Here is a 16,461-nt window from a genome sequence, read left to right on the forward strand (position 1 = left end):
GTTATTATTTAGCATCATTTTTATTTGTGTTCATTTCTCTTCTGTCAACTGATCAGAGTACTGCCTATGAGAAAATTATTACACATGCCTTCCTTTTCATGTTTTTCCAAGTCTCTTGGAAACTCACACATTCCTTATAGCTAAGCTCACATTCCAATTTTTCTACAAACTTACCATTTACAAGTGATCCCCTGACTTATAACTCCCTAGCTTGAGAGTCCTGATTACCACCTGTCTTGTGGCAGATACAATTCCTAATGGCTTCAGCTGATAATAATGAGATGAATGGTGAGACTAGCCAGTGAACAGTGATAAGGAAATGTCTTGGGCTGATTCATGAAATAGAGAAACAGGCTTCTGAATCAAACAACAATTTTGGTCAAGACATTTTTCTTCGTTAAAAAATTTAAGAATCAGCTCAGTAAAATAGAAAAAGAAGATAAATGATCAGCAAAATGTCCAAGTTCAGAAGAAAGCCGAAAGCTGTTCTGTAGAAGTGGCTTATAGACTAGACTTGATTATCATCCTGGAACCAGATAGGTTGTATTTGGGTGGTTTCTTACAACGTAGCACATGATGCTCTCTTTTTCTGAAGAACTGGAGCACTTATAGCCTGAACCATTCCTTTATTTATTCAACAAGTATCTACTGAATGCCTTCTATGGGTCAGGCAGTCTTTTTCTTTGCTGTTCAGGAACACAGTGGAGAAGACACAGCCTCTCACTTCAGAGGGCTGTGAAGGAGACCAAAGAAAACAAAAAAACCAAACTTATAATACAGTAAGGGAGCTCAAGAAAAAGTACTTAACCATAAATTACCTGTTCCATGCTTGGTCTCATGTCTTAATCTCCTCCAATGCGACCGCAAGCTCCTTGAAAGCAGGGACCACCTTTTATATGTCCGCATACCTCCTTCCATGGGAGTGACAAGTACACAATAACCCATCACTGAAGATTTGTTAAATGGCTTGACTGATGAATACTGAAATGAAACGAGATTGTAGAGGTACAAAGCGTGTTTGCATTATTTTTGGCCTTCTGCAAAGGTTCTTGGTTGCCCATTTGTACGTTAAACCATCACCACCAACAAATAAGAATGTCCTATGTACCATCTTATGCTTGGTAGGAAGAACAACAGGGCTTTGATTCCTTGACATGCAAGAGCTCTGTGGTGACTTGATTCTTCTCTGCTGGCTGGTGATGCAATGGATAAGAAGAAGGGAGTTTGGCTCTGCCACCTAGGAGCTGTTACTTAACCTCTCGGGGCCTCTGATTCCTCAACTTGGAGCAAGACTAGTGTTCCCTTCTGCTTTACTCATTTCCCATATTTTTATTTTATAACTAGTTTGGGTGCAGGGGAAGATGGAGCAGCCAGACTATCTAGAAGCTAATGGGATACAGCATGGATTCTCCCGATGCTTCCATCATTCCACCGTAAATTCCCAATCTTTATGAGGTTTAAGTCTCAGCGAATTTTCCCCTCAAAAACCAAACAGGATAATGAACCACTTTCTTACATTTTCTATCAAGACAACTCTTTGTGAGTTCTAAACGTTCTGTCCAGATTCAAAGAAGCTGGTTTCTTCATGAGTGGTTGGAATAAGACTTTTCTTGGAAGCTACTGAATATGGATTAGTTGGATTGTTTCGCAGGAAATAAAAAGCAGGCTCTGGGGTGACTACTTCAGCACTTAATTGGGTTAGCAAAGAACTGCAAATGAGAGGTTTTCCTCAGGAGGGAAAGGATGTTTACGGCCCCCCACCCCCCTAGGTGGTGGATTTTAACCTAAACACTAGTCTTCAAATGCAGCCTTTAATTTAGGAACCATTACAAGAATCTATTAGAGCAGAAAATGTCAGGTTGAAAAATTAACACATCACAGGAGTTAATTAGAACCCAGCCTCTCATTAGATGCAAATGGAGAGCCCAGCAACTGCCCAGCAGCCTGCTGAAGTTATGTTTGCTGCAGCTCCAAAGTGCCTGGATCTTTACTCTCAGAGAGAGGCCAGAGGAAGGTGCTCAGGCACTCGAGCCAGAGCCACTAGGGGTCCCTGGCCTGCCCTTTAGGTTAACGGAAGGTCGTCTTCACGTGTCCCTATCTTCGACTCCTCTCCTAAACGCTCTGCATGTTACAGGGTGGACAGACCTCTGCCTGGAATTGCCTCAGGGACGTGTTTTCTGCAACAAAGACAAACATGCCAGGCCTGTCACCAGGAGCAGACTGGTGCCTGTGTAAACCACTCTGGGAGAGGGAGGCTGAGGGGCTCCAGGCCATTCAGACTTAGCTCTAAGTTGTGGTCTTTGTTTTCTTTCCACATTCAGACTGAAATGTGATTCCTCTGGCTTTCTTTTTTGGAAAATACCTGCGATGAGTTCCATGCCGGGAAAGAAAAGCTGTTGACAGGAAAAGCTTCTGACGGGCAAGGGGCTTCTTCAAGTGTTCTCAAAGGAGACAGCTGCTTCAAGCAAGCTGAGGCAGGGGATGCCAGGACTGGGAATAAGAGCTCCAGATCACAAAAGGGTCATCTTTAACTAAGGATTAGACTGAGTGTCAAGCAGTTTCCTCTGTGAGAGCAATACCATGCACAGACTTTTGGGCCAGGCAGACATGCCTCTGAATCCTTCTCTGTCACTTACTGTGTGATCTTGGGCAAATTGCTTCACCTTTCAGAACATCAGTTTTCTCAAGGTGTTGCATGAGATAAATGTGATAATGCATGTAAAGCACGTAACACAGTATCTGGCACAGAGTAAGGGCTCCATATGAGTTATTTGTTATTGATTGGATAATAGTACTCCTTCAGCCAACACTAATGGTCTTCCCTCTGTGTGCCAGGTCCTGTGCAAGGGACAGCTCCTGCTCCTTGACCTCATGGAGTTCACTGTTTAATAAACCATGGACACATATCTTTAGCACAAAGCACGCCCCCTCCCCTCCCTGCAAGTGCCCTAGAAGTGCCCACTGCACATTAATTTTGCTTTCTTGAGTAGCTCAGAATCCTGCAGGTCATCCCGTTGGAGCAGCCCTCCAAACTCAGCCACCTCTACCTTCAATTTACCCACAATTCTCTCTCTGTGCACTTACCACACTGAGTTATAGTTGTCTGTTTATTCTTTGTCTCCTCCTGTGATTTCCGAGAGGGTGGGGATCATCTATTCATTTGATTTCATTCATCTGATCATTTATTTATCTTTGTAGGCCAAGAGTCTCATGCATGACTCAGCACAGAGATACAGAAGATTCAACCCTACTGCTGAGTGTGTAGATTTCCAGCTGGGAACTTTTCTGGTGAAATAACCCTGCCCTCTATCTTTGAAAGGCCTCCTTTGGGCCCTGGTTTGGTTGGTGTTTCCTTTCTAATTATCGCTCTGGTTCCAACCTCAGTTTCTCCATCTCTTTAAGGGGCTAATAGAGCCTCTTTTCCTGGGAGGTTATGATGATGGCTGGAGACAATGTGGCTTCTTTGTGCCCAACACAGTTCTAGGCACAGAGCCAAATTACCAAAAAAAGTTCATTCCATTCTTGCCCTCAGCCAAGCCTAGTTGCCAGTATAAGAAAACTAAAAATACAAGACAGAATATAAGCACTACGTGAGTGATACAGATGTCCTTCTAACTTGTATCCAGCCTCTGCCTAATGCCAAACTTGGCTGAAATGGGAAGATACAAACATGCATAAAAACTTGGTCCCTGTCATCAAGCCCCAGGAAAACAGTGGCAAGTGTTGGACAAAAAGTCTCAGGAAGAGAGTAGACAGCTCTTTACCCAGATCCTGAGACTTGGGCTGCAGGAGATGTCTTTGGCACCAGGCTGAAAAGTAGGAGGTTGTCCCACAACGACAATAACCAAGTTTTTCCGCACTTAGAATGTGCCAGACGCTGTGCTAAATGATTTACCGGCATTCTCATTTAACTCTTAGGCCAACCGTGTAGGCTAGACATAAACTTCCTTATTTTACAGATGGCCAATTTGAGGCTCAGAGAGGCACAGCAGCCTGACCACAGTCAAGCAACAGATAGTTTAGGAATCCACCTGCTGAGGGTTTCACCGGCCCAAGTGGAAAGCGAAGAGGGTGCACTGGCACAAAACTCCGTCCGAGGGGTGGGGGAGGGGGAGGGGTGGGGGAGCTTGCTGGGAATGAGAGAGGGGAGAGTTGCAGCAAAAGACGGGTCGCAGGATCCCCACATCCCCAGGACCCTAAGCAGAAGCAAAGTAAGTTAGGAAGAGATGCTGGCTGCACGGGAGGGGCGCCTGGCAGCTGGGGGAGGGGAGCCCGCTGGTTGCGCGCCTTCTTCGCCCCCGGTGCACAGGTCAAGCCTCTCCCCTCCCGCCCTCTCACCCTCCCAACCTTATTTAGAAACCGTGTCCCCGAGACAGGAAGGGCGGCGGGCCGAGAAGCACGGAGCGTCCCGGTCTCATTTCCTTTCGAATCCCCCTGTGGAATTTCATTTCATACGGTGAGGAAATCGGAGCGCGAGACCGTCGGCGGCTGGGCTGCTCCGGGGCGCCTCCCCCACTCGCGGCTGGAGACGGGCAGCTCCCGGGCGCAGGTCGGGCCGAGTCTGGGGGCGGGGAGAGGGGGCCGGGCTCCCAGCCGAGCAAGTTAGGAGTGAAAATAGCAGCGAGCTCACGCTGTACCAGGCACGGCGCTAAGTGTTTTACGCATTATCTCTAATCCTCCCAAGTCACTTTACGGATGAGGAAATTGACGCCGAGAGGTTGAGCAATTTGCTCAAGGTCACACAGCCGGGATTTAAAGCCACAATCTTTGTAAATCCAAATCCCGTGTTCTTTGTGTACGTTTCTCTGCCTAGGGAGGGGGCCAGGGACCGAGGTGACAGCTGGAAGAAGCAAAGGGAAGGGAGCCGAGTGATCTGGGAGCACTTCTCACCTGAGAGAGGAGGGGGCAGGCTGGCTCGGCCGGAGCAACTCGGCTCTATCCCCGCCTGGCCCCTGAGCGCCGCGAACCGGGTGGAGGAAAGTGAGAGCCGGGAAGCGGGGCGGGGCGCGCCGGGGAGGGACGGAGGAGGGGGGCCGGCGGGTGGGGCCTGACCCTTCCAGCGGCAGAGCGGCCCCGCCCCTCGCTGTCCACCGCGCCCGGCCATTGGAGGGGCTCGCTGTCCGTCCCGCCCCGCCCCCGCCCAGCGAACCTCCAGCGCCGCGGAGGGCTCGGGCGGTGCGAGTGGTGCTGCGCTGGGTGCTGGCGGGCTCCGCGGAGACACAGGGTGGACGCGATCGGTTCGGGGTTGGGGCTCGCCGCCTGCAGCCATGACCCTCGCAGTCTGTCCTTCGGCCCGAGCCCGGGGCGTCTAATATCCCACACAGTCGCGCGCAGCTGCCGGAGAGCCCGCCGCTGCCTCCTCGTCGCCCTTGGTGCCTTATCACACTCCCTTCCCCGGAGCTGGGAGCAGCGCGGGCAGCCAACACCCCCGTGCAAACTGGGGGTGTCTGCTGGAGCAACCCCCGCCGCCGCCGCTGCTGCCCCCGGCCCTGGCCATGGCCTGGCGGGGCGCGGGGCCGAGCGTCCCGGGGGCGCCTGGGGGCATCGGTGTCAGTCTGCGGCTGCTGCTGTTGCTGTTGCTACTCCTGGGGCCGGCGCGGGGCTTCGGGGACGAGGAGGAGCGGCGCTGCGACCCCATCCGCATCTCCATGTGCCAGAACCTGGGCTACAACGTGACCAAGATGCCCAACCTGGTGGGGCACGAGCTTCAGACGGACGCCGAGCTGCAGCTGACAACTTTCACGCCTCTCATCCAGTACGGCTGCTCCAGCCAGCTGCAGGTGGGCACCCCACCCCCACCCCTGGCGGGACCCCATGGGCGGGGACGCCCCAAACGAACTCCGTGAAAGCCTTGCCAAGTCGAGCCCCCTGCCCCCTTCCTAGGCTAAAGGGTATAATTGTCCTGGAAAAGTGATTTCCATCCCCACCCCCACTTTTCTGTCCCTTCTCAGGGACTGGAAGCCAAAACGTTGTGTAAGGCATCTGGCCTGCGAAAGAACCCACTCGTACACCCGCCCTTCCGTTTTCTCCCCTGCCCACCCGTGTCTGGCCAAGCCCCTAACCCCAGTGGAGCTGAGGGTTATCTTTGCCAAGGATTCTGGCCCCCGCTGCTCGGTAGGCGAGTTCCCGGCCGGGCAACCAGCTGTAGCTAAGACTTGGAAGGCGAGATAAGAAGATGAGAACTTCTCCTGCCTCATCGACCTCCTTTCTCTCCCATATTTTTGGGTGGGTTGTTAAATGAAAACGACTGCCTCATTTTCTGCGGAATGGCCCCTCTTCACCTCGTCCCGCATGATTTTGGAGGTCATGCAGGAAGGAATGGTCGAGTTGGCTTGGGTTCCTTCTTATCCTCGGGGTTGAAGGCAGGTTTTGTTGCTTGGAGGGAGAGCAAACACAGTTTGGGAAAAAGGTGATGTTTATGGTCAAGGTCCAGGAAGGTAGTTTGTATATTGGAAGATTATTATTATTTTTTGCAGTCATTAAAAATTTTAAAACCTATGTAATGATAGAGAAAATGTTCATCCTACAATAAGTGAAGAAAGAATTTGCATATACAGGGTGATTATAATCTTACAAAAACAGCAATTCATTAAAAAAAACTGAAAGGAAATTTGAAAAGTTTAACAGTGGTTGTGTTTGGGTTAGTGAAACTATGAGTGATTTTTAGAAATTTAGAAAAGAGAGAATTGGGGGAAAAAATAGAAGATAGTTGTCTAGGCTAAAAGCTTCAGAAATCCCCAGTTCTGGTTGTTAACTTCTAAAGATAAGAAGCAGGCAGGCAGCTTCCTTCCTAGGTGTATGTTTTTACATAGGTCATTTTAAAAGTTGGATTGTGGTTTCAGAAAGATGGTTGGGATTAGACCTGTTGCCGGTGAACTGTCCCTTTGGAAGTTTCAGAACTTTAGAACTAGGTTATAAAAGCTTAAGAAATGATCCTCTTGCTCTCAGTTTGGAAGCAGCACATGTCCTGACATCAGTGGCAGTTTTGTTGGAGAAACAGCTTTTCCAGGGATCTATATTTTTAATTACATGTATCCTGGGGAAGCAGCCAAGCTGTTTTGAAGGACAGGAGTGGATCCCTTTACATACTGGAAAATAGTTACTTGTAACTCTAGACTTCATAGACAACATCTGTCCGGAGCCAAGCAGAGTGTTTATCAATGCTGGAGGAATTGAGGACAGCAACTGGACTCTCCCCTGCTGGTCTTGCAGTTTCAAGGACTTAACATTTATATTTTCCTATTGTGCTTCATTCAGAAAACCTGGCCAAATGAGCCCCTGGTGTCCAGAGACCTCAACCTGCCTCCCATCCTTAGGTCTAACAGAGTCTCAATTAGGACATTTTCTCTTGCAATATGGGACTGATTAAAAAATAATTTTAGGGGATAAAGTAGAGAAAAGAGAGAATATTAACAGGAGAAAACCTGGATCTACATTTTTTTCTTACGGTGATAAAGAAATGGGGATAAAAATAAATCACCTCATCACCGAAATGACTCAGTCGTTTAATTAGTCTGTTCAGCTCCTTCAAATAGTAGCTGAAAGGGGAGGGAGACGCAAAGTCAGTTTTTTAAGGTTTATTTCCTTAAGTGTTGTGCAGAAAGGGATTATGTAATTCTTCAGGTCCTTTTTATGTATTTATTTATTTATGTTCTCCTGGAAAGGATTACTAGAACCAAAAGAAGAAAGTGTGTAAGTGATGGATTATTGGGCACCGGTGTTTGGGGTCACAGTAAACAGTCGGACTCCCTACAGGCTGGTTTAAAAGTAGATACGTAGTTTGGAAGCATTCAGCTCAGCTTTGTGCAAGTGTTTGGTCAGACTTCCAAGTCATTGTTTTCTTTGTTCATTTCATGACTTTTGCAGTTCTTCCTTTGTTCGGTTTATGTGCCAATGTGCACAGAGAAGATCAACATCCCCATCGGCCCGTGCGGCGGCATGTGCCTTTCAGTCAAGAGACGCTGTGAACCTGTCCTGAAGGAATTTGGGTTCGCCTGGCCGGAGAGCCTGAACTGCAGCAAATTCCCACCCCAGAATGACCACAACCACATGTGCATGGAAGGGCCCGGTGATGAGGAGGTGCCGTTACCTCACAAAACCCCCGTCCAGCCTGGGGAAGAGTGCCATTCCGTGGGAACCAATTCCGATCAGTACATCTGGGTGAAAAGGAGCCTGAACTGCGTTCTCAAGTGTGGCTATGATGCTGGTTTATACAGCCGCTCTGCCAAGGAGTTCACCGATATCTGGATGGCCGTGTGGGCCAGCCTGTGCTTCATCTCCACCGCCTTCACAGTGCTGACCTTCCTCATCGATTCTTCCAGGTTTTCCTACCCTGAGCGCCCTATCATATTTCTCAGTATGTGCTATAATATTTATAGCATTGCTTATATTGTCAGGCTGACTGTAGGCCGGGAAAGGATATCCTGCGATTTTGAAGAGGCAGCAGAACCTGTTCTCATCCAAGAAGGACTTAAGAACACAGGATGTGCAATCATTTTCTTGCTGATGTACTTTTTTGGAATGGCCAGTTCCATCTGGTGGGTTATTCTGACGCTCACTTGGTTTTTGGCAGCGGGACTCAAATGGGGTCATGAAGCCATTGAAATGCACAGCTCTTATTTCCACATTGCAGCTTGGGCCATCCCTGCAGTGAAAACCATCGTCATCTTGATTATGAGACTGGTGGATGCCGATGAATTGACTGGCCTGTGCTATGTCGGGAACCAAAACCTTGATGCCCTCACGGGCTTTGTGGTAGCTCCCCTCTTCACTTACTTGGTAATTGGAACTTTGTTCATTGCTGCGGGTTTGGTGGCCTTGTTCAAAATTCGGTCGAATCTTCAAAAGGATGGGACAAAGACAGACAAGTTGGAAAGGCTGATGGTCAAGATTGGGGTCTTCTCAGTCCTGTACACGGTTCCTGCAACCTGTGTGATTGCCTGTTATTTCTACGAAATCTCCAACTGGGCGGTCTTCCGGTATTCCGCAGATGACTCCAATATGGCGGTTGAAATGTTGAAAATTTTTATGTCTTTGCTGGTGGGCATCACCTCAGGCATGTGGATTTGGTCTGCCAAAACTCTTCACACGTGGCAGAAGTGTTCCAACAGATTGGTGAATTCTGGGAAGGTAAAGAGAGAAAAGAGAGGGAATGGTTGGGTGAAGCCTGGGAAAGGCAATGAAACTGTGGTATAAGGCTAGCCAGCCTCCACGCCTTCCATATTTTGAAGGAGAGAATGCCAGCATTTCAGTGCAAATGCTACTAAAAGTTTCATGCAATGAATCTCAGTTTGAACAAACTAGCAACACTTAAGTGACCCCTGTAACCCACCGCCACTCTCCCCCTGCCCCCCAACCCCAGCATCATAAAACTAATGATTTTGCTGCAGACTTTGGAATGATCCAAAATGGAAAAGCCAGTTAGAGGCTTTCAAAGCTGTGAAAAATCAAAACATTGATCACTTTAGCAGGTCGCAGCTTGGAGTGTGGAGGTCCTGCCTAGATTCCAGGAGGTCCAGGGCGATGCTGCTTTTCCTGCAGGGTGGGATTTGAGCTGTGAGTAGGTAACTTGCAGGGAGAAAGATTAACTTTTTTAACCCTTTAAAATTTTAAATACTAACTGGGTCTTTCAGATAGCAAAGCAATCTATAAACACTGGAAACGCTGGGTTCAGAGAAGTGTTACAAGAGTTTTACAGTTTGGCTGATCTAACATAAACATTTTCGGTGGTGCACTGTCTGCTGTTTAGAACTTCGTGGACTGCTCTCCCAAGAGGTGGTGTCAGAATCTTTCAGTGCCTTTGTCATAAAACAGAATTGTTTGAACAAACAAAAGTACTGTTCAAACACACGTAAGGTATCCAGTGGGTTTTTCTTCTCTCTCTTCCTCTTAAATTTCAACATCTCTGTTCTAGGCTGCTGCTGTTTTTTTCATTTTATATTAATGACTCAAAATAGGTATTTTTATAGGAATTTTTGCACTGCAGCATGCCTCATGAGGGGAAAAGGAAGGGTGATTCACTTTCTGACAATCACTTAACTCAGAGGAAAATGAGATTTATCAAGTTGACTTACCTTACCAACCCCAGAGACCTATTGCATTGAGCAATGCAGACTTAATATATTTTACTTTGTATGATTGCATCTATGCAGACGCCAGTCTGGAAGAGCTAAAATGTTAAGTTTCTTGGCAACTTTGCATTCACGCAGATTAACTGTGTAATTTGTGTGTGTCAGTTACAATTAAAAGCACATTCTTGGACCATGACATAATAGTATACTCAACTGACTTTAAAACTATGGTCAACTTGCATTCTCAGAATGATAGTGCCTTTTTTTGCTTTAGCATAAGAATGTTATCAGAGTCTGGTCTACTTAGCACAATGGAGACTTTTTCAATTTTGCAGAGGGAACTAAGGACAGCTGATCCAACTACTTGGTGCATAATTGTTTCCTAGTAATTGGCAAAGGCTCCTTATAAGATTTCATTGGAGGCCGTGTGGCCTGGAGTATTTATATGGTGCTTAATGAATCTCCAGAATGCCAGCCAGGAGCTTGATTGGTTAGTAGGGAATAAAGTGTAGCCCATATGAAATGAACTGCAAACTCTAACAGCACAGGTCTTAATTGCCTTTTGAGGAGGTATCCAGAGCTTTTAAAATTTATGCTTTATGTTCCTCACAAGGGGGTACCCCCTAGCAGCCTCTCAAAAGTTGCAGTTCTTTTAAAATTGTAACCTTTTCCTTAACCTGCCTTAGGCCTTCTAATCACCAGATCTCTGGGACAAATTGTTGACGATGTCACAGGTTGCTCTCTCTGTAGCTCATACCTGTCTTTGCTTCAGTAACTGCGTTGCAATGACTCATTTATTTATTTATTCATGCTCCCCCGTTCCCCCCCCCCCAACTTTTTAAAACAGGTAGGAAAGCTCTTTTATCACATTTGTTTGTGGAAAAACATTTCTAGGGTCTCATGATTCCAAATAGATGGTCAAATTCTGGAAGTAAGCATGTCTTTTTTTGTTTATTTGAGCTTTACGCCCCTGGTTTGACATTTCCCTTCTTTCCCCTGTTTTTGCGTGGTTCTTGAGCTCTCTCAGATGAAGATGCATGTGAGATCTGTTGCGTGTCTTGGAAAGCCTGGGGGCTTTGGAGACAGACACTAGGTGGACACGGGTGGCCCCTGCTGTGTGTGCCGAGCCTGAGTACCTTGGCTGGACTCTGTCAGCACTCCAGGAGCATTAGAAACCATCCCCTGCAGGACCAGTTGAACTCCATCTGAGACTCCATTGCCCATGAAATGTAAAATGTGAACTCCCCGTGCTGCTTGCAGACAGTTCCCATAGCTGGCCAGGGCCCCGGAGCGTGCACCCAGGGGCAGAGCCTGCCCTTACTCACGCTCCGCTCTAGCGTCTGGGGAGTTGTGCAGAACTCTGGCCCAGGAAAGGGAGGAAGGACTGTGCAGCAGGGCACTGGCCTTGCTGTTAGAGCGCAGGGGTTTGTAATGCCATTTTCTTTGTAATGTCTCAGTGATTGTGTGACCAAGGCAGCACCTAGCAGAGGGTCCAGGAACAGGGTAGGTGCTCCATATTCGTGAATGATGAAATAATAATAATAACAATAAAAGGACTTGGGTGACCCTGGCTACCTGAGTCTGGAGCTGGTGCCCTGACAACTTTCTGGATTTTACTGTGTTTCTTCCACATATCTCTTGCCTTCTCAGGGGAAAGTCTATATGATCAGAAGTGGCTGTGGGTGCAGACTGGATTAGTAGCCTTAGCAATGTCCCAGGTTAGAGGCCTTTCCTTTCAGATTCTGGACAATGGGGAGTGTTTATGGTTTCAGGAAAGGAGCTTTGTGGCTGAGGAGTCAGTTACCAATTACCTTGAAGCAACTCCATCACCTCTTAAGTTAGTATTTGTTTTTTTAAAAAAAGTTAATTATCAGCACATTTATTGAGTGCCAACTGTGTATAAAGCCCTGTGTCCGGCACCTTAGGGAATGTCACGGAGGATGAGCTCTGTTCTTCTGACTCCCCTAGGCTGGGCATGCTTCTGGGTCTGCTGAACTCTGCTCTTAGTTTTGAGAAGGAGCAGGGGCCTCCGAATAGCCATCTGTTTCGCTGGCTCCATCCCATAAACCTCTTCCTGGGTCTTTCTACCTTTAATGCATCTCTCATCCCTTCCCAGGATTCCCTGCAAATCAATTACAGGGGTTTTGGCGAAAGCATCAGCTCTGCTTCGTGACAGTCTCTGTGAAATCTCCTAGGCAGACTATGAAAATTAGCTATAAGGACATGAGCTCCCACATCTAATATGACTATAGGGGAAGCCAGTTCAGGTCTTGGGTGTACCATGTGACTTGTACAGGTGAATTCATGGACAGCATCTTGCTAGGGAAAAGGTTAGGGTTGTTTTTCTTTCTCTGAAATCTGGAAAAAGTAGGTCTGATTGTAGCTTCCTACAGTCCCTTGGCCTCCAGAGATTTCATCCAACAGGCCCACAGATATCTCTGTGCATCTCCTCTCTGGCAAAACTCCTTTCTCCTCCTTCATAAAGGCCACAGCTCAGGGCAGAGGAACATGGGGCAGGGTGGAAGTGGCCTGAACCATCTGGTTAGGATCCTTTTTCCTCTATGGAGAGCTGTTTCCTGATCTCTGTGATGGCTTCTCAGCTGGCAGCTTGCTCAGGGACCTGAAAATGGAGAAGGGGTGACACTTTATTTTCTTGAGATGCTCTCTGACTTTCTTTTCCCTGGTCAGCCCCTCACTTGCATCCCTAAACCTGGAATCTGGGAAACTTCTGTATCTAGGTTCTGAATTCTGACTTTACCAACACATACGGCTCTGTCCTCTCTGGCCCTTCTCAGCTTCCTGTTTGCTGAATTCAGTGCTTACTATGCTGAGAACCAAGCTGGGTCCTGAGGACCCAAAGAGGGACTTGACAGCCCCAGCCCTGGAGGACAGACTCAATTTAAGGGGATTTCATCAGGTTGGTGCTATCTTTGGCTTCTGGTGAGGTGGCCACAGCAGCAGTTAGGGAAGAGAGCCCCCAAATCGATCCACATCCTGAATTGCATTCTGTGAGGGAGGCGACTGGAGAGAGTTGCTATTGCAGCCAATTATGTCGAGTCACTGGACTCTGACAGTTCTTTTTGTTCCTTTATTGTGTTTCGGTTCAGAGTCTCTGTCTGGGTTTGTATTATGTCTGGCAAAGGACCCAGGTTATCATTTTTCTTCTGGGCCTACATCGTGGATCTTGGAAACTCCTAGGAGAGCATTTTGCTCCCACCGAGGATCAGATACCAGAGCCTTCAGTAATGGATTTTGTTTCGCTGTGGGCTGGTCAGAGCTCTGCTGCTGCCTCTTGCCACGCACATGTGCAGTGACGGCCAGATGGACATTACTAGGAGGGAGGTAACCCCAGCTCCCCAGATAGGCCTCTTCCCCTTGGTAAGCCCCGTTACCCGAGAGTAGCCTGTTTCTGTTTCTGATTTACCTTATTTCCCTTCTTCTTTGTACCAGCAAATTCCCAGTATTCACCCAGGCAATTGGTAGAGGATCTGTTTGGGGTCCTATATGAGCCATGTCCTCCAAGATTTTGTAGCTCCCTGATCTCCTACGATATTCAGTACATGACCACTGTCATCCCAGAAGGCCTCGGAGAAGAGGCAGGAGCAGCTCACCCCCTGAAGGCTGGGTCCATCTTCTCTCCCAGGTTATGCACCTTTCCACGTCCCGCTGATGGGCTCAGGCCCAGGCTTGGCCGTGGGCTCTGTGGCGGGGTAGGTGGGTGCTGCCTTCTAGGACTCTCCCAGTGGAGCGTCTAGGTGGTTCTGAATTTTTTCCTACCTCACAGGGATGTTGTGAGACTTCAGAAGGTCTGAGGATGAAGGCCCCTTGAGCTCTTTGTAGGAAAAGTGGAATAAATATCAGGTGTGATCTGTGAAAAGGTAAAATGTGACTCAGCCTGCTCACGCAGCACTCGAGCTAGTGCTCTGTGGCCTTTCCTTGAATCCCTTTGCCACCCCGCAGCCCCAGCCACCTTGAGGCCAATCTGGGGGACTTTCAGATGTTTGACATAGAGGTACCAGGCAAACCCCTGCTACACACGCCCTGAGCGAGTTGCTGAACGTCAAAGGAGATGGTCCCCGCTTTTAAGGATGTGCAAACGTACGTCTGCATCGATGTCTGTACTGTAAATTTCTAATTTATCACTGTACAAAAAAATAAACTTTGCTATTTAATTTTTGTATTAAAGGAAAATAAAGTTTTGTTTATTAAGTGGTGTGTGATTTGGCGTATTCCTGAAGGTGTGTGATAGCCCCTGGGAAGCAGTGAGAAATACAGAATTCAGTTCACAGGGCAGAGGGAGAGTCTTTTTCTGAGAGCCTCTTTGTTTCTTTTTTGCTGGTGCTATTTTTCCCCTGTGGGATTTCTCCTGGGTCAGCAAACCCCCGAGGTCCAAGGTCAACAGAATTTATCACCACTGTGGTCATCAGTGACACTCAAGTGGTCACACGATGCTTGGATGTCACTATAGTTCTCAAGCTGTCAGCCCATGACACCTCCTTTTGGTATTTCCAGTATGTGTGGCTGTTTTTATACACCTTCCATGTCCCTTTGACTTAATCTGGTGGCCTATAAAAGTTTTCCTATTGCTGCTAGAGCTTCAGACCTCTTAAAAACGGGAAAGGGGGCTTTTCTTTTTTGACTTCAGATTTTAATTAAAATTTTTTTTCTGGTCCACGGTAGTTCTGTTTTGTGTAATAAACATGGGAGTATGTTGCATCAGTCAGCCAGGAAAATGGGTTCTTTAGCTAATTTTCTAAGTTGGATGGTCTGTGTCTCCATATCCAAAAAAGTCATCAGACAAAGCAAATTCAAAGCCATTATCTGGACATTGTCATGGGAGCAAATAATATTATGGACCACACAGACACAGAGGGGAGGGGAGCCACTGTCCCAGAGGAGAACATCGGCTCTCTGGGTTTGCCTCTAAAATGCTTTCCACCTGTGTGTTTCACCTGACTACTCCCCTGTTTGGGTGTGAGTAAAGAGCCCCGGGAACAGGGATCTGCAATACCAGTCTCCTTCACTGCAGGTGGCTGTTATACTTATCTCAAACCATAACTGAAGGGAGCCGTGTAATTTAAATTTTCTTCCCTATGAGACAGGCTGTGTTTCTCATTTCATTACCTACTAATTAAGTAGTTATGAAGTTAGGGAAAAGTCAACGCAATCTGGAGAGAATTCATAATCATCCCTTGCACTTGTAGGAACACTGTCAGTATAGAACATACTTTTATTAACATGACTTCATTTTATTCTCATGGCATCTCTCAAGGAAGCAGGGCAAGCATTGTTTAGAGAGAACTGAAACAGAGAGGGAGAGGGACCCGCCCATGGTAACCCAATGGGGAGGTGGCAGGTTGGACAGCCAGGTCTTCTCAGGCTTAGCCCAGGGGTTTGTTTTTGTTTCACACTCAGTCGTGGGTGTATAGTGTTCTTCCAACAGGGTGTGTTGGAAGTCCTAACCCCGCATACCTGTGAATGTGGACTTATTTGGAAGTAGGTTCTTTGTAGACATACTCTAGTTGAGGTGAGCTCATACTCGATTAGGGTGGGCGCTAATGCAATGACTGGTGTCCTTATAGTAAGAGGGAATTTTGGACACAGACACAGAGAGAGGACCCATGTGAAGGCAGAGGCAGAGATTAGAGTGATGCAGCTGCAGGACAGGCAAGAAACAGCAAGGATTGCTGTCAACCTTTTGAAGCTGGGAGAGTGGCCTCCAATAGGAACCAACCTTGCCAAAACTTTGATTTCGGACCTCTAGCCTCCAGAGCTGTGTGAGAATAAATTTCTGCATCTGAAGCCCTTAGTTTGTTAGGGCAGCCCTAGCAAACTAATACTCTATTAGCGAGCTCTATTCCTCTGATTTATGTAACTACCGCAAATAGTTCCCTGGGAATGGGTGAATGTTTCAGCAGGCAACTCTCTCAATAAGGAGACCTGGCCACGAGCTTCTGTTGTTTAAGGATTATGTAGCATAATCACTCTGGTAAGTTTCTTTATCTGTAAACTGGACACCTCTAGAATAAACCCCATGATCCCTGACACTCAACTGATTTGAACTGGTCTTGGCTGGTCTCCCGCCCACCCACCCCCAATGGGAGCTCTGTGTGCAGGGCTGGGACCTTGGCTGGAATGTGGCCCAAGGGTTTTTAGCATTTCTGTCCTGAGAACTGATTTTTTCTCGTTCCTATTTTAGCTTTCACATGCAATCATAATTTTAAAGTTGAGCTGACTCTTGACTAAAGGGGTCAGCCTTGGCCTCCTGTCTTTAGAGGTTCTGTGAACAGAAATAAACCACCCTCGGAGAAGGGTGTTGTCCTCAGTTTTCCTTCACAGTGCAGCTGGGTTGTAGGCCTGGGAGCATCCCAATAAATGTTTTAAAAATGTT

General features: G+C 47.4%; 1 protein-coding gene and 1 long non-coding RNA gene across 5 annotated transcripts in view; one reads left to right on the forward strand and one right to left on the reverse strand.

The window, feature by feature from the left end:
* Nucleotides 1-5,025, reverse strand: part of LOC138925026 (uncharacterized) — a 58,097-nt gene extending 53,072 nt beyond the window's left edge. For 2 of the 3 annotated variants that reach the window (XR_011440657.1, XR_011440658.1), the window contains exons 1-2: nucleotides 4,891-5,025; nucleotides 819-981 (exon numbers count right to left, since the gene is read on the reverse strand). This is a non-coding gene — a long non-coding RNA (uncharacterized lncRNA). Of the gene's footprint in view, nucleotide 1; nucleotides 734-818; nucleotides 982-4,890 lie in introns of those variants that run through there. The other variant, XR_011440659.1, reaches the window with a different exon arrangement.
* A 90-nt stretch (nucleotides 5,026-5,115) lies between these two features.
* FZD4 (frizzled class receptor 4) lies at nucleotides 5,116-14,279 on the forward strand. 2 transcript variants are annotated; one of them, XM_001489804.7, is made up of 2 exons: nucleotides 5,116-5,780; nucleotides 7,867-14,279. In XM_001489804.7, exons 1-2 carry the CDS (start codon nucleotides 5,496-5,498, stop codon nucleotides 9,193-9,195), a joined length of 1,614 nt encoding a protein of 537 aa, XP_001489854.1. In that variant the 5' UTR covers nucleotides 5,116-5,495; the 3' UTR covers nucleotides 9,196-14,279. The 2 variants fall into 2 exon arrangements, with proteins under 2 accessions (XP_001489854.1, XP_070129332.1); XM_070273231.1 differs by lacking the exon at nucleotides 5,116-5,780 and adding an exon at nucleotides 6,082-6,225.
* Nucleotides 14,280-16,461: the final 2,182 nt, after the last annotated feature.

Source organism: Equus caballus, chromosome 7 (genome assembly GCF_041296265.1).
Source record: "Equus caballus isolate H_3958 breed thoroughbred chromosome 7, TB-T2T, whole genome shotgun sequence".
Taxonomy (NCBI): Eukaryota; Metazoa; Chordata; class Mammalia; order Perissodactyla; family Equidae; genus Equus; species Equus caballus.

Excerpts from the sequence above, each read along its gene's own strand:
- FZD4 (XM_001489804.7), top strand. The coding sequence starts at position 5,496 with ATGGCCTGGCGGGGCGCGGGGCCGAGCGTCCCGGGGGCGCCTGGGGGC. Across the intron at positions 5,781-7,866 it reads GCTGCTCCAGCCAGCTGCAG|TTCTTCCTTTGTTCGGTTTA; the intron begins GTGGGCACCCCA and ends TGACTTTTGCAG.